Genomic DNA, 24652 nt, shown 5'->3' on the forward strand with positions numbered 1-24652 from the left:
GTGGTCCCTATAGGAAGAGAAATTCCTTGGCCAGAATGGCAACCTTTTTTTGGAAAACCACTCAGGCTCCACTTAGAGCCATTGAATGCTTGAGAATTTGTTCTGACTGGCCAAGCTGTTCTTCACAGCATGACAGTGAACATACACTGTGACTCGGTCTCGCAAGGCCCTGAATGTGGCTTGGTTCTTCCTCACACAGGGCTCCCTAGCAGGGCTGAAAGTGCATCCGTTGCCTTTGCAATGGGCCCGAGCCCAAGAGTCAAAAGTTTTCCTTTTTGTTGTTTTTAAGTTAGAGCCTTACTAAGTTATACTGAAATGAGGTAATAGCTGGTGGTTTTGTTGGTATTATTTAGTTTGGTTTTGGAGGGCTGGGAGAAGCTGTAGTGATGCCTTGGGATGTAGATCTACCATGTACCTGAAGAATTCTTAGGCCTGTGAATTTACTTACCATCCTGGCATTCAGCTGAAAATGGGTGGCGGGGGAGGAGGGACAGGAGAGGCGGGTTAGTTAAAAAAAAAAAAAATGACCAGGCTTCCCTGGTGGCGCAGTGGTTGAGAGTCTGCCTGCCGATGCAGGGGACACGGGTTCGTGCCCCGGTCCGGGAAGGTCCCACATGCCGCAGAGCGGCTGGGCCCATGAGCCATGGCCGCTAAGCCTGCGCGTCTGGAACGTGTGCTCCACAACGGGAGAGGCCACAGCAGTGAGAGGCCCGGGTACCGCAAAAAAAAAAATAATAATAATAAAAAAATTTATAACCAAAAAAAAAAAAGTCGCTAGAGTAACTTCGTTGGCAGTTGCCAATGATCCCATCAGCTAACCTGCTCCAGGAGTAAAAATGAGGGAATGTAATGATCACAGCATCTTTGCATGACAAGAAGATATCATCCAGATGGATTCAGGTGAGTTAATAGTGGAAGAAGTTCTTAATGATACTAGAGTATAAAACAGTAAATTGCCCGGGAGATGTGAGAATAATGAAGAGAAAGGGAAATCTCTCCCAGCAGCCTCAGAAGCAGTGGATTAAAGCTCCAAAATCAAGTAGATGTACCCTGCATCTGTGGAATACATGAATAGACAACAAATCATCCCAAATTGAGGAGCCAGGAGTCAGTGCTGTGCCTCTGAGGTGGGAGAGCCAACTTCAGGACACTGGTCCACAAGAGACCTCCCAGCTCCACATAATATCAAATGGTGAAAATCTTCCAGAGATCTCCATCTCAACACCAGCGCCCAGCTTCACTCAACGACCAGCAAGCTACAGTGCTGGACACCCGATGCGAAACAACTAGCAAGACAGGAACACAACGCCACCCATTAGCAGAGAGGCTGCCTAAAATCATAAAAAGTCCGCAGACACCCCAAAACACACCACCAGACGTGGACCTGCCCACCAGAAAGACAAGATCCAGCCTCATCCACCAGAACACAGGCACTAGTCCCCTCCACCTGGAAGCCTACACAACCCACTAAACCAACCTTAGCCACTGGGGACAGACACCAAAAACAACAGGAACTACGAACCTGCAGCCTGCAAAAACGAGACCCCAAACACAGTAACATAAGCAAAATGAGAAGACAGAAAAACACACAGCAGGAGAAGGAGCAAGATAAAAACCCACCAGACCTAACAAATGAAGAGGTAATAGGCAGTCTACCTGAAAAAGAATTCAGAATAATCATGGTAAAGATGATCCAAGATTCTATTTCCAAGATCCAAAACCTTGGAAATAGAAGAGACAAAATGCAAGAAACAGTTAACAAGGACCTAGAAGAACTAAAGATGAATCAAGCATCGATTAAAAACACAATAAATGAAATTAAAAAATACTCTAGATGGGATCAATAGCAGAATAACTGAGGCAGAAGAACGGATAAGTGAGGTGGAAGATAAAATAGTGGAAATAACTGCTGCAGAGCAAAATAAAGAAAAAAGAATGAAAAGAACAGAGGACAGTCTCAGAGACCTCTGGGACAACATTAAACACACCAACATTCGAATTATAGGGGTTCCAGAAGAAGAAGAGAAAAAGAAAGGGACTGAAAAAATATTTGAAGAGATTATAGTTGAAAACTTCCCTAATATGGGAAAGGAAATAGTCAGTCCAGTCCAGGAGGCACAGAGAGTCCCATACAGAATAAATCCAAGGAGAAATACGCCAAGACACATATGAATCAAACTGTTAAAAATTAAACACAAAGAAAGCATATTAAAAGCAGCAAGGCAAAAACAACAAATAACACACAAGGGAATCCCCATCAGCATAACAGCTGATCTCTCAGCAGAAACTCTACAAGCCAGAAGGGAGTGGCAGGACATAATTAAAGTGTCCTTTAATGGAGGAGAAAAACCTGAAACCAAGATTACTCTACCCAGCAAGGATCTCATTCAGATTTGATGGAGAAATTAAAATGTTTACAGACAAGCAAAAGCTGAGAGAGTTCAGCACCACCAAACCAGCTTTACAACAAATGCTAAAGGGACTTCTCTAGGCAAGAAACACAACAGAAGGAAAAGACCTACAATAACGAACCCAAAACAATTAAGAAAATGGGAATAGGAACATACATATCGATAATTACCTTAAATGTAAATGGACTAAATGCTCCCAGCAAAAGACACAGACTGGCTGAATGGATACAAAAACAAGACCCATATATATGCTGTCTACAAGAGACCCACTTCAGACCTAGAGACACATACAGACTGAAAGTAAGGGGATGGAACAAGATATTTCATGCAAATGGAAACCAAAAGAAAGCTGGAGTAGCAATTCTCATATCAGACAAAATAGTCTTTAAAGACTATTACAGGAGACAAAGAAGGACACTACATAATGATCAAGGGATCGATCCAAGAAGAAGATATAATAATTATAAATATTTATGCACCCAACATAGGAGCACCTCAATACATAAGGCAAATACTAACAGCCATAAAAGGAGAAATCGACAGTAACACAATCATAGTAGGGGACTTTAACACCCCACTTTCACCAATGGACAGATCATCCAAAATGAAGATAAATAAGGAAACACAAGCTTTAAATGATACATTAAACAAGATGGACTTAATTGATATTTATAGGACATTCCATCCAAAAACAACAGAATACACATTTTTCTCAAGTGCTCATGGGACATTCTCCAGGATAGATCATATCTTGGGTCCCAAATCAAGCCTTGGTAAATTTAAGAAAATTGAAATTGTATCAAGTATCTTTTCTGACCACAATGCTATGAGACTAGATATCAATTACAGGAAAAGAGCTGTAAAAAATACAAACACATGGAGGCTAAACAATACACTACTTAATAACAAAGTGATCACTGAAGAAATCAAAGAGGAAATTAAAAAATACCTAGAAACAAATGACAATGGAGACACGACAACCCAAAACCTATGGGATTCAGCAAAAGCAGTTCTAAGAGGGAAGTTTACAGCAATACAATCCCACCTTAAGAAACAGGAAACATCTCGAATAAACAACCTAACCTTGCACCTAAAGCAATTAGAGAAAGAAGAACAAAAACATCCCAAAGTTAGCGGAAGGAAAGAAATCATAAAAATCAGATCAGAAATAAATGAAAAAGAAATGAAGGAAATGATAGCAAAGATCAATAAAACTAAAAGCTGGTTGTTTGAGAAGATAAACAAAATTGATAAGCCATTAGCCAGACTCATCAAGAAAAAAAGGGAGAAGACTCAAATCAATAGAATTAGAAATGAAAAAGGAGAAGTAACAACTGACACTGGAGAAATACAAAAGATCATGAGAGATTACTACAAGCAACTCTATGCCAATAAAATGGACAACCTGGAAGAAATGGACAAATTCTTAGAAATGCACAACCTGCCAAGACTGAATCAGGAAGAAATAGAAAATATGAATAGACCAATCACAAGCACTGAAATTGAAACTGTGATAAAAAATCTTCCAACAAACAGAAGCCCAGGACCAGATGGCTTCACAGGCGAATTCTATCAAGCATTTAGAGAAGAGCTAACACCTATCCTTCTCAAACTCTTCCAAAATATAGCAGAGGGAGGAACACTCCCAAACTCATTCTACGAGGCCACCATCACCTTGATACTAAAACCAGACAAGGATGTCACAAAGAAAGAAAACTACAGGCCAATATCACTGATGAACATAGATGCAAAAATCCTCAACAAAATACTAGCAAACAGAATCCAACAGCACATTAAAAGGATCATACACCATGATCAAGTGGGGTTTATTCCAGGAATGCAAGGATTCTTCAATATGTGCAAATCAATCAACGTGATACACCATATTAACAAATTGAAGGAGAAAAACCATATGATCATCTCAATAGATGCAGAGAAAGCTTTCAACAAAATTCAACACCCACTTATGATAAAAACCCTGCAGAAAGTAGGCATAGAGGGAACTTTCCTCAACATAATAAAGGCCATATATGACAAAGCCACAGCCAGCATCGTCCTCAATGGTGAAAAACTGAAACCATTTCCACTAAGATCAGGAACAAGACAAGGTTGCCCACTCTCACCACTCTTATTCAACCTAGTTTTGGAAGTTTTAGCCACAGCAATCAGAGAAGAAAAGGAAATAAAAGGAATCCAAATTGGAAAAGAAGAAGTAAAGCTGTCACTGTTTGCAGATGACATAATACTATACATAGAGAATCCTAAAGATGCTACCAGAAAACTACTAGAGCTAATCAATGAATTTGGTAAAGTTGCAGGATACAAAATTAATGCACAGAAATCTCTGGCATTCCTGTACACTAATGATGAAAAATCTGAAAGTGGAATCAAGGAAACACTCCCATTTACCATTGCAACAAAAAGAATAAAATATCTAGGAATAAACCTACCTAAGGAGACAAAAGACCTGTATGCAGAAAATTATAAGACACTGATGAAAGAAATTAAAGATGATACAAATAGATGGAGAGATGTACCATGTCCTTGGATTGGAAGAATCAACATTGTGAAAATGACTCTACTACCCAAAGCAATCTACAGATTCAATGCAATCCCTATCAAACTACCACTGGCATTTTTCACAGAACTAGAACAAAAAATTTCACAATTTGTATGGAAACACAAAAGACCCCGAATAGCCAAAGCAATCTTGAGAACGAAAAATGGAGCTGGAGGAATCAGGCTCCCTGACTTTAGACTATACTACAAAGCTACAGTAATCAAGATAGTATGGTACTGGCACAAAAACAGAAAGATAGATCAATGGAACAGGATAGAAAGCCCAGAGATAAACCCACGGACATATGGTCACCTTATCTTTGATAAAGGAGACAGGAATGTACAGTGGAGAAAGGACAGTCTCTTCAATAAGTGGTGCTGGGAAAACTGGACAGGGACATGTAAAAGTATGAGATTAGATCACTCCCTAACACCATACACAAAAATAAGCTCAAAATGGATTAAAGACCTAAATGTAAGGCCAGACACTATCAAACTCTTAGAGGAAAACATAGGCAGAACACTCTATGACATAAATCACAGCAAGATCCTTTTTGACCCACCTCCTAGAGAAATGGAAATAAAGACAAAAATAAACACATGGGACCTAATGAACCTTAAAAGCTTTTGCACAGCAAAGGAAACCATAAACAAGACCAAAAGACAACCCTCAGAATGGGAGAAAATATTTGCAAATGAAGCAACAGACAAAGGATTAATCTCCAAAATTTATAAGCAGCTCATGCAGCTCAATAACAAAAAAACAAACAACCCAATCCAAAAATGGGCAGAAGACCTAAATAGACATTTCTCCACAGAAGAAATACAGACTGCCAACAAACACATGAAAGGATGCTCAACATCTTTACTCATTAGAGAAATGCAAATCAAAACTACAATGAGATATCATCTCACACCAGTCAGAATGGCCATCATCAAAAAATCTAGAAACAATAAATGCTGGAGAGGGTGTGGAAAAAAGGGAACACTCTTGCACTGCTGGTGGGAATGTGAATTGGTACAGCCACTATGGAGAACGGTACGGAGGTTCCTTAAAAAACTACAAATAGAACTACCATATGACCCAGAAATCCCACTACTGGGCATATACCCTGAGAAAACCATAATTCAAAAAGAGACATGTACCAAAATGTTCATAGCAGCCCTATTTACAATAGCCCGGAGATGGAAACAACCTAAGTGTCCATCATCGGATGAATGGGTAAAGAAGATGTGGCACATATATACAATGGAATATTACTCAGCCATAAAAAGAAATGAAATTGAGCTATTTGTAATGAGGTGGATGGACCTAGAGTCTGTCATACAGAGTGAAGTAAGTCAGAAAGAGAAAGACAAATACTGTATGCTGACACATATATATGGAATTTAAGAAAAAAAATGTCATGAAGAACATAGGGGTAAGACAGGAATAAAGACACAGATCTACTAGAGAATGGACTTGAGGATATGGGGAGGGGGAAGGGTAAGCTGTGACAAAGCGAAAGATCGGCATGGACATATATACACTACTAAACGTAAGGTAGATATCTAGTGGGAAGCAGCCGCATAGCACAGGGAGATCAGCTGGGTGCTTTGTGACCGCCTGGAGGGGTGGGATCGGGAGGGTGGGAGGGAGACGCAAAAGGGAGGGGATATGGGAACATATGTATATGTATAACTGATTAAATTTGTTATAAAAAAAAAAAACAGTAAATTGAGATGGGACAAGTTGGGAGTGGGAACAGAAGGAGGATGCTGGGGAGAACGGGGTCCAATCCCAGCCCTGACCTAGTTATGTTAAAACCTCTATAAGCCTTGGTGTCTTCCTTAGGTGAGGCTAGAAAAACCTACAGACATGACAGGGTTTTGGAAAGGATAAAATACAGTAATATATGTAAAGTGCCTGATAGAATCAGTGTTCAGCACATGTTTATTCCTCTCTCCTCCTACCTTTATTAATTATAGCTGGGACACAAAGTAATCTAAAGCCTGGAGGCCAGCCACTCTCATTCTTTGTAAATCTTAACTACTTAAGAGGAAAATGTAGTTTCCCTGAGCTTTTAAGGGTCTATTTACATACAGTTGGCCTACTTGTAAAAATGACCTATTCTTTAAAACAAGCCTCTAAATGGTAGCAAAGTTTTCTTAAACTTTTTTGAATCCGCTAGGTGTAGTTTCTGTGCTTCCTAAGGAAGAACCTATAAAGGTGGCTCTCTTTTCCCTTAGTCCAGATTTACAGGAGGTTTGCTCTAAGTGCACATTTGCAGAACCATTTCTGATGTATGTGAGTTTCTTCCCCCAAAGGAGCTGCTTCGTTGACCATTTGTTGTCTTTGGTGCTATGGACATGCTTTTTGTTTGTTTGTTTGTCATAAGCTTAATTTATTCCACTTAGTGTCTTCTTCTTTATTCTGAGATAATGCCCCCACCTACTGCTTTTGCTTTTTAAAGGTACCTGGTTCACTGTAGCTATGGACACTCTTTAAACCTACCCTTGTTACTCAGAGGTCACAAGGCTGAGCTCAGCTTGATGCATTAGTACTTGAACTTTTAAGAAAATGTGAGTGTTGGCTTTGCTGTTTTTTTTTTTTTTGTTTTTTTTTTTTTGACTTTTAACCATCATGCCTCCTGGTCTACGGCAGCTTTGTTCAGCGAGAAAATGTTTATCTTCATCGAGCCATCTCTTTCCCTGACTGAAGACATAGGCTTGAAGACTGGCCAGTTCAAGGCAAAAGTCTTGGTTGGAGATGTGGTTTCACTCTTGATCAGTCATGTGACCTTAGGCAATGTGCTTAATGTCTCAGCGCTGGTTTCTTCTTCTGGACAATGAGGAATGTAGTGGAGAATCTTCCCGGAGATTTTGAGCAGTAAAAACAGGGCTTAGCAGGAAGCCAAGTAAGAATCAGTGGTCAGAAACTGGTAGCTATAATTGCTCTAGCCAAGTGTTCTACATTTACATTGCCTGCTGAGGAGAATCATTCGGGGAGCATCTAAAAAAATGCTTATACCTGAACTCCACCCAGGATCAACTAAATGTGAATTTCAAGGGGTGAGACCCAGGTGTCAGTGGGTTTTTTTTTATTATTATTCCTTAGGTGATAGTGATGTTCCATGAGGGTTGAGAATCTCTGGCTCTAGCTCCCTGTAGTGAACGTTTTTGATGTTTCAGAGAAGGATGATCCCATTTAACCTCCACAGCAACACTTTAGGGTAACTAGAGTTATTAGCCCCATTTTACAGTTGAGGAAACTGAGGCTAAGGGAGGTTAAAAAAACAGCAAGTGAGAGGTGGTACTCAGACGTGGGGCCAAGCAGTCCAACTCCAGAGCCATGTTCTTAATTACCATGCTGCATTTCATTGTCACGAATAGCGCCTCTAGTGAAACTCATCAGTGGAAATTAAGATCCACAAAGTGGGGTCATCCAGTGGTCTCTGGCTCTCTCCATACCTTCAGCTTACCGACCTCCTGCTCTCCGTGTGTTCGGAACTTCCCAGCAGCCTCATGTCAGATAACGGACTGCGGTTATTCAGAAGTCCCCTGCTATTTCCACTGATTTTTATTAAATGCAGCTTGTGGCTCTGACTCAAGAATGTGCAAGCCGATTTAGATTATGTTTTGCATTGAGTTTATTAAGATAAAAAATATTTCCTGAGATAGTGAGTCAGAAATATTTATGGTGAAGTGTGCTGAAAGTGAATGCAGGTTGATAGCATGAACAGAATGTTCTCTCAAAGTCAAATGCGATGACCTAACCATGTTTGGCAGCCTTCCTTTATGTTTAGCTAAGCATTTTATTTCATGTCGGGAACCTCCTCCCTCTTCTGAATAGGATCGGTCCTGAAGGGGACTAGGATTTGGCATGTGCCTCTTTGATACTGAGATGCAGGCCCTGAGCCTAATTGTGACTGGCTCCCTGGCTGACTGGCTGGGTTGCCATAGTGAAGGACTGTTCAACTTTTTATATCCGGGTTTCTCTCACCTGTCAGAATGTCAATATAACTCTTGGCCCCGCCTCCCTCCCTGGGGTGGAAGGGGAGGGCGCTTTGAAAATTAAGTAATAAATGTTGGGAGGGATTTGTGAATGTAACGTCTTGTCAAATGGGTAAGTAATAAATGGGGTGTCTCCAAAGCTCATTTGCCTGAAATACACTTGAGGCTTCCATTTACTTAATCAACCAGCATTTATTAAATGCCTACGAAGTTCACCATATAACACATGGAGTGCTGGGGGGACTACGAAAAGGAGGAAATAGAGTCTCAATTCCCAGAGAGCTCATAAACTAACTTCTTTTTTCTCGCAGTTCACTTTTTAAGTTGATTAAGCGTCAGGATTAACAATGCCTGTGGTGTATTTATCTTTTTTTTTTTTTTTTTTGCGGTACGCGGGCCTCTCACTGCCGTGGCCTCTCCCGTTGCGGAGCGCAGGCTCAGCGGCCATGGCTCACGGGCCCAGACGCTCCGCGGCATGTGGGATCTTCCCGGACCAGGGCACGAACCCGTGTCCCCTGCATCAGCAGGTGGACTCCCAACCACTTGCGCCACCAGGGAAGCCCCCCGCCCCGTGGTGTTTTTAAAAAGCTCCTTCTCCATGATGACTTCCACTTACATCATAAGAAACTGGTAGTGATTAGTTGTTCTCAGTACCAGTGGGTATTGTTTTGTGCTGGATGGGCTCATAAAAAGGGCAACAATGTTTCCTATTACAATTGTAATAGGAAACAATGAAAGACTAAAGTGTGGGTCTACTGGGAAATGGTGCATTGGCTAATATTACAGTCTCTTGTGTCGAAAGGTCTGGGTTTGGGTCCTGGCTCTGCCACTTTCTAACTGCATGACTTTGGGCAATTACTTAACCTCTCTGTGTCTCATTTCCTTATCTCTGAAAAAAGGGTAAGAATAGTATCTACCTCAGGATTGTTTTCAAGATTAAATAAGTTAATGTGTACAAGGTGCTTAGAATGGTGCCTGGAACCTTGTAAATGCTGAGAAAAATGTTAGCTATGATCATCACTTTCTGTGGGTAATGGAGGAAATGGTGGTACTGAAAGAATCCTGGCATTTTCTTTTCATACATTTTAAAAAGCATAAATATCTTTTTTTTTTATTCAGAGTCCCAAACTTTTTCCCAGATCTCCCAAAATCACTGAGGATTGCCCCCAAATCCCAAGTTGCTTATTCAGAAATAGAAAACAGACTATGCAAGCCTAGCTTATGGTATTCAGGGCTTGAGCTAAATCATTTTGTTCTGAGAACCTCACACTGGTCCAAGACCCATACGGGTGGCAGAGGGCAGCTGTGGAGTGTGATGGAAAGAGGACTGAGCTTGGAGTCCAAATCCTGGCTTTAGCTTTTATTAGTTGGGACAGGTCTAGGATAGGTCTTTAAGGTCTCTGAACTGCAGTTTACCCATCCTGATTGTGTAAAAGCAATGGTAGGTAAAAATTCTGGGGCCTTAGCATGAGTCAAAACAATGGTAACAAACTGTACTAAACTGTACTAGAAGTTACTGTATTCTCCACCACCACACACTTACAGTTTAGAAAAAAAAAAGCCAAAATTGTGAATCACTATATTGTACACCTGTAACTTATATAACGTTGTTCATCAACTATACTTCAATTTAAAAAAAAGAAAAGCCAATTGCACTTAAGAATATCTTTGATGGGGCTTCCCTGGTGGTGCAGTAGTTAAGAGTCCGCCTGCTGATGCAGGGGACACGGATTCGTGCCCCGGTCCAGGAGGATCCCACATGCCACGGAGCGGCTGGGCCCGTGAGCCATGGCCGCTGAGCCTGCGCGTCCGGAGCCTGTGCTCCGCAACAGGAGAGGCCACAACAGTGAGAGGCCCGTGTACCGCAAAAAAAAAAAAAGAAAAAGAAAAAAAAAAAAGAATATCTTTGATGAAGCAGCAAAAATTATTAACTAAATCTTGACCCATGAGGTACATGTCTTTTTTAATATTTTGTATGGCAAAATGGGAAGTATACATAAGCAGTCGTGCTGACTGGTAAAACACTATGGTTGTCACAAAGAAAAGCATTTTATTACTTGAAAGAATGATTGACAATCAAACTATGGTTAGTTATTCTTGAAACTAAACAAAACGAGCCTGACACTTGAAGGAAACAGGAGATAATATTAGTTGCCAATAATAAAATTTGAGCTTTCCAGCAAAAATTTAAAATTTGGAAAAATTTTAGCCACCACCAAGAGCTTGCAGTTTCCCAATCTTTACTAATGAGATAGATGGTGATACTAATGAATGTGATTTTTCTATATTACATGATTAAATGTGTTCATATCTGGAAGATCTATGTAACTCAGTGAACCAGTGTTTTCTAAATGAACAGGGCATGGTGTTAAAAAGATCATACGTGGATAAAAGATCTGTTCAACGTTCAAGATAAATCAATCCATTTTAATATAACAGATTATGAAAAATTCACTGGTATGGTTTCAGATTTCACAGTACAACTATTCTTTAAGAAACCACCATTTGTCTGCTGGAGAGGGTGTGGAGAAAAGGGAACCCTCCTGCACTGTTGATGGGAATGTATTGGAGCAGCCGCTATGGAAAACAGTGTGGAGGTTCCTTAAAAAACAAAAACTAGAGTTACCATATGATCCAGCAATCCCACTCCTGGGCCTATATCCGGAAAAGATACATGCACCCCAATGTTCATAGCAGCACTGTTTACAATAGCCAAGACGTGGAAGCAACCTAAATATCCACTGACAGATGATGGATAAAGATGTGGAATATATGTACAATGGAATATTATTCAGCCATAAAAAAAGAACGAAATAATGCCATCTGCAGCAACATGGATGAACCTAGAGATTATCATTCTAAGTGAAGTAAATAAGACAGAAAAAGATAAATATCATATGATGTCACTTATATGTGGAATCTAAAAAAATGATACAAATGAACTTATTTACAAAACAGAAATAGACTCACAGACATAGAAAACAAACTTATGGTTACCAAAAGGGAAGGGGGGGAGGGATAAATTAGGAGTTTGGGATTAACATATATACACTACTGTATATAAAATAAACAGCAAGGACTTACTGTATAACACAGCATACTATATTCAGTATTTTGTAGTAACCTATAATGGAAAAAACTGAAAAAGAATATATATATATGTGTATATATATATATATATATATATATACACATATATATATATATATATATATATATAACTGAATCACTTTGCTGTACACCTGAAACATTGTAAATCAACTATACCTCAATTTTAAAATGTCAAAAAAAAAAAGAAACTACCGTTTGTCAAATTTGGGTTTAGTATCCAAGAATACTATCCTAAATTATCTGAGAAGGCTATAAAAATACCCCTCTCTTTTCCAACTGTATGAAGCCAGATTTTCTTCGTATACTTCAACCAAAACAACATATCTCAAAAGATTGAATGCAGAAAGAGGAGAGTCCAGCTGTCTGCTCTTAAGCAAAATGATAGATCAATAACAATAGAAAACAATGCCACTCTTCTCACTATTCGCATGTGTATCAGGGGGTGCAGAGGGGAATATAGTTATTTTTCATGATAATATTTGTTAACAAGTAATGAGGTTATCTTTATTTTCAAATAAATTAGTAAACAAATTTTTTAAAATTTTCTCTTGGGGGTCCTCAGTATTTTAAAGAGTGTATAGGGGGTTCTGAAACCAAGGGGTTTGAGAACTTCTGTCCTGGAACAAGGACTCTGGAGCCAAAATAATTTTTTAAAGATTTTTTTTTTAAGAATTACTGTTTTTTAAATTAATTAAGTAAGTAATTAAAATTTATTTTTGGCTGCATTAGGTTTTCGTTGCTGCACGCGAGCTTTCTTTTAGCTGCGTTGAGCAGGGGCTACTCTTCGTTGCGGTGCACGGGCTTCTCATTGAGGTGGCTTCTCTTGTTGCGGAGCACGGGCTCTAGGCGTGTGGGCTTCAGTAGTTGTGGCATGTGGACTCAGTAGTTGTGGCACACGGGCTCTAGAGCACACGCTCAGTAGTTGTGGTGCACGGGCTTAGTTGCTCCACGGCATGTGGGATCTTCCCAGACCAGGGCTCGAAACCATGTCCCCTGCGTTGGCAGATGGATTCTTAACCACTGTGCCACCAGGGAAGCCCTGAAGACTTTCTTTTAGAGAAGTTTTAGGTTCACAGCAAAATTGAAGGGAAGATACAGAGATTTTTTTGTATACACCCTGCCCCTTCACATGCATAATGTCTCTCGTTATCAACATTCCCCACCAGAGTCATACATCTGTTAAAACTGGTGAAATTACATTGACACATCATAATCACCCAAAGTTCATAGTTTACATTATAGCTCACTCTTGTGTTGTACGTTCCATGGATTTAGACAAATGTGTAATGACATGTATCCACCATTATAGTATCAGAGAGAGTATTTTCACTGCCCTAAAAATCCTCTGTGCTCTGCCCATTCATTCTCCCCCACCCCCCCAGTCTCTGGTAACCATTGATATTTCTACTGTCTAAAGTTTTACCTTTTCCAGAATGTCCTATAATTGGAATCATGCCATATGTAGCCTTTTAAGATCGGCTTCTTTCACTTACTAATATGTATTTATGCTTCCTTTATGTGTTTTCATGGCTTTATAGCTCATTTCCTTTTAGCACTGAATAATATTCCATAGTCTAGATGTACTACAGTTTATCCATTTACCTACTGAAGGACAGCTTGTTTGCTTCCAGCTTTTGGCAACTGTGAATAAAGCTACAAACATCCACGTGCAGGGTTTTGTGTGGACATGTTTTCAACTACTTTGGGTAAATACCAAGGAGTGAGATTGCTGGTTTATATGGTAAGAGTATTTTTATTTTTGTAAGAAACTGCCAAACTATCTTCCAAAGTAGCTGTAACATTTTGCATTCCCACCAGCAATGAGAGAGTTCCTGTTGCTCCATGTCTTCATCAGCATTTGGTAATGTCAATGTTCTGGATTTTGATCATTCTAATGGGTGTTTAGTGTAACTCATTGTTTTAATTTGCATTTTCCCTGATGACATATGATGTGGAACATCTTTTCATATGTCTGTTTGCCATTTTTCTTCTTTGGTGAGGTATCTGTTAAAGTATTGGCCCATTTTTTATTGGGGTTGCTTTCTTATGGTTGGGTTTTAAGAGTTCTTTGTATATTTTGGTACTTTATCAGATGTGTCTTTTGCAAATGTTTTCTCCCAGTCTGTGGCTTGTCTTCTTGTTCTGTTGATATTGTCTTTTGCAGAACAGCATTTTTAATTTTAATAAAGTCCAGTTTATCATTTATTTATTTCATAGATCATGTCTTTGTTGTCATATCTAAAAAGTCATTTCCATACCCAAGATCATCTGGGTTTTCTCCTATGTTATCTTCCAGGAATTGTGTAATTTTGCATCTTATGTTTAGGTCCGTGATCCATTTTGAGTTAATTTTTGTGGAGGGTGTAAGGGCTGTGTCTAGATTCATTTTTGCACGTGGATGTACAGTTGTTTCAGCACTATTTGTTGAAAAGACTGTCTTTGCTCCTTTGTGGTGACTTTGCTTCTTTGTCAAAGATCAGTTGATTATATATAGGTAGTCAACTGGACTCTATTTCTGGGCTGTCTATTCTCTTTCATGGGTCTATTTGTCTATTCTTTCACCAGTATCACACTGTCTTGATTACTGTAGCTTTATAGCAAGATTTGAAGTTGGGTAGTGTCAGTCCTCCAGCTTTGTTCTTCTCCTTCAGTATTATGTTGGCTATTCTGGGTCTTTTGCCTCTCATATAAACTTTAGAATCAGTTTGTGTCAATATCCACAAAATAACTTGCTGGGATTTAGACTGAAATCTAAATCAATCTAAATCTGAATCAATAATTGTTTTGTCTCACTTCTACTTACTATGTGATCTCGGATGGCTTTTTTACCATCCCTGTGCCTTAGATATCTATGTATAAAATGAGGACAATAATAATGGTTTGTAACAACACCTGCCATAGTAATAAGTACCCTTTAGATGTTAGCTATTATCATCATTATATTGTATCATCATCATTGTCATTGTCACCATCATCATTATTACTAGTACCACCACTGGGAGACATAGTTCATTCAGAGACACAGAGCTAGAGGTGGAGTCAGCAGAATTGGAATTTTTTCTCTCTCCAGCCAGATTATATCCCACCTCCCACTCACCAGTCTGCCATCTCAACATTTGTGGTCCACAAAAGCAGGGAAAGAAGGATGAGAAATCTTCCACAGCTCAAGCACACATTGTCAGAGGTATTGAATCAAGCCACTGAAAAAAATATTGTTAAAAAACAAAATTCAAGTGAACAAATTTTTTAAATCTTATTGGTTTTATTCAACAATTCATGAATCAGGCAGCAGCCCATGTAGCAGATAGAAAGGAGTTCTGAAGAGCTGTACAAAATGAAAGACTTTTATAGGCAGAAAGGGGCAGAACAGGGTTGTTCCTAGCAAAGAGTAGATTGTTTGTGGCAAGGTCACTTTCAGGGCACAGCAGGGGTCTATCAGGCAGATCACCTCACTAGTGCTGACTAGGTAATTCCAGATTGATTGGTTTAAGAGTCCATTCCTGGGAGAGGTTGAAAGAGTAATTAAGTTAGGTATTAAGTATCGGTTTGGTGATGTGGACTTAGCACAAGTGACTCCACTTGGGGCCTTTTTTAACAGTATGAGTAGCCAGGTTTACATGTACAGGCCAAAATGCTTTTTCTGGCATTCAGACTCAGTCAGTACCTGCTGTCTGCTGTCGACTGAAAAAACTGCACAACCTAAAATCTGATGATTGTTTTATTTGGTAGACTTACTGAAGACTTAAGCCCGGGATACAGCCTCTTACGTAGCTCTCAGGGACAGTTTCAAAGAGGTATGGGAGGAGCCAGGATATATAAGAGCTTTACCAAAAAAAAAAAAAAAAAGAAAAGCCCCAAAAAACCAAATGAACAACAACAACAACAAAACCAGGCAGTCGGAACCTCAAAAGATTACTGCTAATTAAAGAAAAACCAAATATCTCAAGTTAATGAATTTAGTGCTTTTCTGTAGGGGAAGATGCAAGAGCCTGGACTTAATGAAATTATCCCTTTGCTATGCAGCTTAACTATCTAGGGCCAGTAATCTCTTTTTTTTCTCCATCCTGAATCCCTTCAGAGTGTACCACTGGGGTTGGGGGGGGTGGATAGAGGGAATTCAGCTGTAGTGGCTGACGGCTCAATGACCGCAACATCTTGTTTACTGATATGGCAGGTGGCATTCTTAGTCCACGCTGCCATCCAGTGCTTCTGTAGCTGAGGCCCATATGGAAACTTACACTATTTCAGGAGGTGCAGACCGCACAGGCCCATGTAATAGATCATGACTCCAAATCCCAGGGAGGCAAAGTGACTGCCTGACACTTGCAGCTAGGTAGTGGCAAACTGGTATCAGGTCCAGTTTACAGATTTCCTCTGCCCTGGGCTGCTTCGCTAGGATGTCCAGGTGTTCTCTGAAAGAAATGACTAGTCCGTAACCTGCAATGGTCACGCTAAGTGCTGGGTGTAGAACAGAGAGTGGGTCCCCTAGTGTGGCCCATGAGGCTGCTCCAGGAGGATCCAGATAGTTCTGGGAAGAGAATGGATCACGGCCAGAGGCTTGTTAACAACAAGGCTGATAGCAATGATTCTGACATGCGTTTTTATTTTATTTTATTCCAGTCACAAAATGCTTTCGTGTTGTTTAGGCCAAATGTGTTTCTGATGCTTCCAGTCTTTGCCAAACTGAGGACCAGATCGTTTGCTTGTTTTACTTATTAAGTGAGCAGCTACAGATGGCAAATAAATTGAACATTATTCTTTATCACTAAAAAGTTAGAACCAAATTCCCTGTGTTTATGGCAAGGCTCCTTTGTTCAGTAGACACAAAGATTTGTTTACATTTCCTTTGGTCTCCCTGGAAGCATACTGCTTGAGCCAGCTATTACACTGATTTCAAGATGCCCTGTAACCCTTGTTTTTGTTTTAGGTAGATATGATATAGAACTTCACGGACAAATTAACTACTCTCTCCTGCAGTGTGTTAGTTATGTGATCTTGGGCAGGTGGCCTCATCCCTCAGATCTGTTCTGTAAAGTCAGGACTGGACATGGCCAGGAAACCAATCAGTTCAATGGATGATCATTCCCCATTTTTAGGCATAAGTTATTTGTGAGAAAAAGAAAAGAAAAAAATAGCTAATATAATAGCAGAAACTTTCACATGCTGTTTGCTCTGTGCCAGACCCTATTCAAAGTACTTTCCATGTATTAATTAATATAATCCTCACAGTAGCCCTATGAGGAATATATAATTATTTTTTTTTTTTTTTTTTTTTTTTTTTTTTTTTTTTTTTGCGGTATGCGGGCCTCTCACTATTGTGGCCTCCCCCGTTGCGGAGCACAGGCTCCGGACGCGCAGGCTCCGGACGCGCAGGCTCAGCGGCCATGGCTCACGGGCCCAGCCGCTCCGCGGCATATGGGATCCTCCCAGACCGGGGCACGAACCCGTATCCCCTGCATCGGCAGGCGGACTCTCAACCACTTGCGCCACCAGGGAGGCCCGGGAATATATAATTATTGTACTAATTTCACAGGTAACAAAATTTGAGACACAGAGAGGTTAAATAACTTGCCCAAGGTCACACAGCTGATAAGTAGCAGAACCAGGATGCAAATTCAGACATTCTAGCTTCAGAGTTTGTGAGGGTTGATTTCATCTGGTGGATCAACCCGTACTAATTTGTTTTCAATAAATTTAAGTACACCTTCAGAGAATATTTGAAATACTCCACCCAGTTACAGAACTCTCTGTCTCTGGGCTAATTTATGTTCCTAGAAGAAAAAATTTGAAGAACTGTGTGTCTGTGATTGTAGTATCATGCAAAGTAACTGGGGTTTGGAGGCAAAAGAAACAGTTTAAAGTTCCAGCTCATCCTTTTATATTTTATGCTATGAGGGCTTGGCCAAAAAGCTTGCTGGGATTTCAGTAGCAACTTCCTATGGGGGAAGAACCAAAGAAATAAAGTAGAATTGACTTTTGTTTTCTTGACTGAAACTCAACAGTCTTGTTAACCCCTGAGATGCACACCTAGACACTGTCGTCCTGGCCTCTGGGGAGTGTGGTTGATGTTGGCTGGCTTTGATATTTAAAGAAGGTAGAAATCTGGGAGAGGGAGCCAGGCTGTGGGAGTACCTGGGTGATGGTACCTCTTGCCACTGTGGAGACCCCTCTGAAACCGTGCAACTCAGATTGGGACTCGAACCCAGCCTAAACGCATATTGGGACTCGAACCCACGCACCAGGACTCGAACCCGGCCAAACCCAGGTTGGGACTTGAAGCCCACAGTCTTTTAATTGAGATCACACACCTGGTGCCAGGACTTAATGAAGCTCAGGTTTTTGATGTCTTGTCACAGAAAGACTTCAGTGAGAGACAAAGTGATAGGTGAGAAGTGGATTTATTTAGAGAGAAAGAGACTTCACAGACAGAGTGTGGGCCATCTCAGAAGGTGAGAGGACCCGATACATGGGGCGGTTAGTTTTTATGGGCTGGGTAATTTCATATGCTATTGAGTGGGAGGATTATTCCAACTATTTTCGGGGAAGGGGCAGGGATTTCCAGGAATTGGGCCACCGCCCATTTTTTGGCCTTTTATGGTTAGCCTCAGAACTGTCATGGCACTGGTGGGTGTGTCATTTAGATGCTAATATATTACAATGAGTGTATAATGAGGCTCAAGATCCACTGGAAGTCGAATCTTCTGCCATCTTGGACCTAGTTGTTTCTAACTAGTTTTTGTCATGTCCTATGGCTATGTCATTCTTTTAAAGGTTGTGCCCTGCCCCCTTCCCTCCTGTTTCACCTCCAACTCAAAGCTGGACCCCTGCTACAGAAAGGACAGGAAACAGGATGTAGTCTCAAGGAGAAGGGCCTATCAGAGGATATCAGGTCAGTGAGGTACCTGGCTTCTGGAGGGAAACCAGCCAGAACACATAGCTAAAGGTTAGACCCATTAACCAGACAGTCCTGGCTGGAGTTAGGGGAAGATCACAGCCCTGTGGGTGTGTGGATATGTGTAAACCCCAGCTCTTCCTTAAGGAAGAAGTTTGAATTCTATCTCCACTCCTCAGTGTGACTCAGGCTACCAAAGCAATCTGATGGGGTGGAAAGAGCTAGGTTTTGGAGCCAGAGGGAGCTGAACCAGCCCTTGGCTCAGCTGTGTGGCCTTTGACAAGTCACTTAACCTCTCTGATCCTAGGTCTCCTCATTGTTGAGCAGCGATGACAATTCCTCCTCCCTTGTGGGGTTATTGGGCAGGTAAATACTAAAGTAAAGCCCCTGGCATATGGCAGGACTTAGAGTCTGTCTGTTCTTACTACTGTACTAACCAGCTTGGCTCAGTTGAACTTTGTTTAGGTGCTTGGCTGAGCCTGAGGACACGAAGTCGTTAGTGCTAGAAGCTTTGGGCACAATGTACATCTTACTGTGTGACCACAGGGCAAGTCAGCTAATCTCTGAGACATCTCCTCTGCACCTGGGCATCATGATACTTCCTGTGCCTTTCCTACCTCACGGGGTTATTAGAGGATAACAGGAGACAGAGTAAAAGGCATTACACAGAAGTTGTTATTATTATAAAAATAATAGAACACATTAATACTTTTGAGTGCTTACTTTTCGCCATATACTAGTTTATATGCTTCCCATGCCTTGCCTGATTTAATTTTAATCCTCTCACAGTTTTGCCAGGAGTTTTGCTCCCCCAGGAGCAGGGATTCACTACTAAGGATCTTGGGGGTACTTTCTGGGATATTGATGATGTTCTGTTGTTCTATATCTTGATAGGGGCATTGGTTACATGGGTACATGCATTTGTCAAGACTCATGGGGCTGTGTAATTAAGACTGATACATTTCATAGAATATAAATTATATCTCAATTAAAAATTGAATGCATAGAATAATATATTGTAATGTGTTGCGGTTGACATGAGTAACATTATGGAAATAATTTCATTGCCTCACCACTTTGTCTGCCAGCAACCTGGCCTCCATAACCTTTATTATATCATCACTGACAGGAAGATTTTCAGCATCCTTCCCAATCTTGGGCCATGTGGATATAAATATATTGTTCCTACTTTTCCAGTTTTTCATACTTTCTCTCTTATCAAAAGTGGACAAACTGGTAGGATCTTTGCCAGAATGCTAAGAGGGATGTCATTTCGGGATGAGTTAAATTTTACTTCTTTTTCTTTTTCACTGTATTGTTTGAGTTTGTAACAAGGAGCATGTATTTTTTTTTATACTCTGAAACACAAAAGCTCATCTTATCTTGGCCGAGAAAGTACGTTTATCCATGGATACCACATAGTCATTTGAAAACTTTGGGTTTTATACCATGGTTAGTAACAAATTTCCTTCCAAGCAGCAGACTCTATGGGTGATTGTTTAGTAGTCACAGGGTCTCGGTAAAGGGATGATTTCAACCATCCCTTATCTGTCTCCACCATGCCTCTCCTGTTCAGTCTCTCTGTGGTCTGGGTTACACAGAGTGAGCTTGGGTTGCTTGGAGGCACTCTCCAGCAGTCTGCCCCTCTCACCTGCCTGCTTCTCCCTCTGCAGAGTCTTACCTGACCCTCGATGAACCGATGAATAATATCACCACATCCCTGGGGCAGACAGCAGAACTGCACTGCAAAGTCTCTGGGAATCCGCCTCCCACTATCCGCTGGTTCAAAAATGATGCACCTGTGGTCCAGGAGCCCCGGAGGATCTCCTTTCGGGCAACCAACTATGGCTCTCGGCTGCGGATTAGAAACCTCGACACCACAGACACGGGCTACTTCCAGTGCGTGGCGACGAACGGCAAGAAGGTGGTTTCTACCACTGGAGTCTTGTTTGTCAAGTTCGGTAAGCAGCTTCCTAGCAGGGATGGCCTTTTGCCCTTTGGATGGCCTTTTGGATGGCCTTTGGCCTCCACGGGGGTGAGGAGGTACTGGGTGTGCCCAGCAACACAGAAGCTGGTCCTCTTGTGCCCATTTTAGAAATAAGTAAACCAAGGCCCAGCAGTTAAGTACTGTGCTCAGGGTCACCCAGCCAGTAAACTGCAGAGCAGGAGCAGAGTCCAGATAGGTCTGACCTCAGCCCCAATTCTAAGTCATCACATCAGTGAATTCTTCTCAGCAAGAATGTTCCTTGTCCAGAGAAGTTGGGAAGATTTCCAGCACGCAGGCCTCTTTTCTGTCCAGCTGCCATCAAAGACCCCTGCCTGCTGTTGCAATCAATGTCCTCATGCTCATTCAGCCTCCCACTGAAACTCACTGCATCTCGTGAGGATGCCTACTCTGACTCATTTTTTAGCCCTTGTCTTAGCATTTTTCAGGCTCTGAACTGTGGGATATAGACACAGTCTCACTGGTATGTTTTTTCATAGAGGTGGTTGGGGGAGCTGGAGTAAAATAATAAATTCCAGAAAAATAAATATTACTTAGGGGTGGCTGAGAACTTTAGTCCGTAATGGTTTGACTGTCCTGATGTTCACCCTCCAATAACCCAGACTGACTGTTTCTTTTGTTTTTCTTTCATTTCTTCAGGCCCTCCTCCCACTGCAAGTCCAGGGTCCTCGTAAGTACTTATATCTTCTTTCTTGTCTTTTTTAAGCGCTTCTCCAGAGTTGCTAGGGCAAAGGCAATGTTGTCCTCTGCTTAGGTCAAAACACTGTGTTTCCAGATTTCATTCCATTTTGCCCTGCCCTCATTCCATTTTGCTTTTTCTTTGATATGAAGATTCATAGGAGACCAGCACTGGCAGTAATCTCAAGCATGGTAATGTTGATTCTGAGCAATCAAAGCAAAAAACCTACTTACATGTACTATTTTAAAATTAAGCTAACATTTAGTTACAATGGATTTGGTAAAATCAACCCAAAAAAATGAAACAGTGCTGGCTTAGGAACCTATACTCTAGTCTTTGCTTAAAAGGATCTGTTCTCCGTTTCTGCAAACATTTCTGATGCTTTAGTTATTGAACAGGTCATCTGTTGGGTGATCACTTTATTTTTATTCCCTTTTAAAAACTCAGGCAGAAGTTCTGACTCACCTAGGAGAAGAAAGCCCTGTGTCTGGATGAGAGTTACATGGAAGTTTGATTCATTTTGAGTCCCTTATTAATAGAGTCTCAAGATCCAGTTTCTTTAACTGATGCTATTGTTGATAACATTTTTCCTTTTCTGGCTAAGGGAATCCCTTCTTTCATTGTAGGATCATTCACTTGGGATATTTTTCTTTATGTATAATTTTTATTTGGGGGGGAGACCCATTTATTAAAACCCTTGCTCTGCAAGAAAATATATTCCATATTTTGTAGATTTCTGAAGTAAAACTTGCCGGGTTCTGCCATGAGAGCATCAAAATGCCTGGCCTTGACTAAACCAATGGCAAGTACAACCGCCGCTTCATTTGCTCTAATCCTCTCTGTGCCTCTTAATTACAGTGTGGGACATTTTAATATATTTGTGTGTTCCTGGAGGCCCAGTAGCCCACAATGCCATTAATAAAACAGGTAATGGGTAAAAATAAACATTGGCTTTCAGCCACACTGTTCTGCTATTTCATCAGCCAATTAAAGGCAACTGTTAAAGAGTCTTTAAAATCACCCAAGTGCTAACTGCCTTCTACTTGCTCAGGTAGAAAATGCTGATTCATCTTAAAACAGATCAGAAGTGTGGTCACTGTGCCTTGCATTTCTTTCTCTTTTTTAAAAAAATAAATTTATTTATTTATTTATTTATTTTTGGCTGTGTTGGGTCTTCGTTGCTGTGCGCGGGCTTTCTTTTTAGTTGCGGCGAGCGGGGGCTACTCTTAGTTGCGGTGCACAGTCCTCTCATTACGGTGGCTTATCTTGTTGCGGAGCACAGGCTCTAGTTTCGCGGGCTTCAGTAGTCGTGGCACGTAGGCTCAGTAGTTGTGGCTCGTGGGCTCTAGAGTGCAAGCTCTGTAGTCGTGGCACAAGGGCCCAGTTTCTCCGCGGCATGTGGGATCTTCCTGGACCAGGGCACGCACCCGTGTCCCCTGCATTGGCAGGCAGACTCCTAACCACTGCTCCACCAGGGAAGCCCTGCCTTGCATTTCTTAAAGTTAATATATATATATATTTTTTTTTTTGATGAACTCACTTATTGGTTGATATGTGGAATCCTTTTGAAGTCTTATTTAAGCAAAGATGAAAACTTTTGTTACTGGCTGTAAAAATGCTTCCCACTCTGGTACCTTATTTGTTCCTGTTAATCTGAGTTTCAAACGTTGTTGATAATCTGTATCCTAGGTTGATTAATGTGGTTCACTAGTCTGCCTTTGCTATTAAGCACTGGGCTGTTGACTTTCTACCTGCTGTATTTGCATCAGCCTTCCTTTTTTTAGTATCAAAATTATTTTTAAACCCGTTTATGTCCTTACTTGAAGTTTTCATTCTTTGCTGCTACCATTCTGATGAACCCAGTCTGTCTTTCATGGTTTTTAATTTCATACAAAGATAGTATTCTGCTTTTCTGAGCTGCTATCTATGGAAAGGGTATTGAAGTTCCTTAAGGATGCTCAACCATAGCAAAAAGTATCCTTTGATGTCAGGCACTCTGTTTTATGTTAGCTGTCCATTTATCCATCATGTTAATCGGCAATAGCATGAAATGTACAGTTGCCATGTTTGCTTTGAGGGAGCTGCAAAAAATATACAATCAAAGTTGGAAATCCTACAGGGCCTTCTGCAGCTCAATCTTTATCCTCAGTTTGGCATTTTGATACCCTTTTCTCTCATTCCCTTAGAAACTGGCGATGTATCCTGCTTTTTTCTCCTTTCTCAGCTGCCACCACTTACCCTATCTCTAAGAGTTCCTTTCTTCCTAAGACTTACCCCCATATGGAATGCTAGTTCCCTTCTCTATCCTCATGGCCCTCAACAAGCAGCCAAACCTCCCTACACAGGGACAGGCAGGATGTAAAAAAATAATAGCCATGGGCAATATCACCGCCTTGAGGAGTGCTCTGAAGGCCTTTTGTCAAACTGCACAGTCCTTTCCCAATGGAGTGAAGTGCAGTTATAAGATTACTCTGTTTACTTGAAGGTGGCACCGCAAGAGTTACTGCAAGGAAACCAAATGCAAGTTCATGATGCACCCTGACATTGGGAACAGTGACATATATTAGGTGTATGAAACCTGGTGAGAGCTGAGTGCCCACTGAGGCCACAGGGCTATATACCCCTGGACTGGGATGGGCTTGTAGGGCCCTGGGGACTAGGACCCAGGAAGGCAAAGCATGTGAGGCACTCACCACTCCCTCTAGGGACTGCATCAGGTCCTCACATGAAGCTTCCAGGATGGCATTTCAGTTTGTAGTAGGAGCAAGTTAGAGCTGTTGGTTTGGCTTCTGTTCATAGCTGCAGGCTAGCTTTCTTCTGTCATTGCTGGGTCCTGCCCCCCTCTAACAATTATCGGACCTGGGGCATGAGCGCAAGTGGAGGCCCACATACCACACACCTACATATTGAAGTGTTGTAAATCAAGCTAGCAAACTGCTCAGTGAAATATGTTCTGCCCTCTCACATTGACACATACACCTTCATAATGACAAAAGTTAAAA

The 24652-nt window shown here is 41.0% G+C and overlaps 1 protein-coding gene across 1 annotated transcript in view; it reads left to right on the forward strand.

The window, feature by feature from the left end:
- ROR1 (receptor tyrosine kinase like orphan receptor 1) overlaps positions 1-24652 on the forward strand; it is a 427692-nt gene that overhangs the window by 279566 nt on the left and 123474 nt on the right. The window contains exons 3-4 of the mRNA XM_060119439.1: positions 20640-20927; positions 21611-21641. Coding sequence (XP_059975422.1) covers positions 20640-20927; positions 21611-21641 — 319 coding nt within the window. The remainder of the gene's footprint in view (positions 1-20639; positions 20928-21610; positions 21642-24652) is intronic.

Source organism: Mesoplodon densirostris, chromosome 2, assembly GCF_025265405.1.
Source record: "Mesoplodon densirostris isolate mMesDen1 chromosome 2, mMesDen1 primary haplotype, whole genome shotgun sequence".
Lineage (NCBI taxonomy): Eukaryota > Metazoa > Chordata > Mammalia > Artiodactyla > Ziphiidae > Mesoplodon > Mesoplodon densirostris.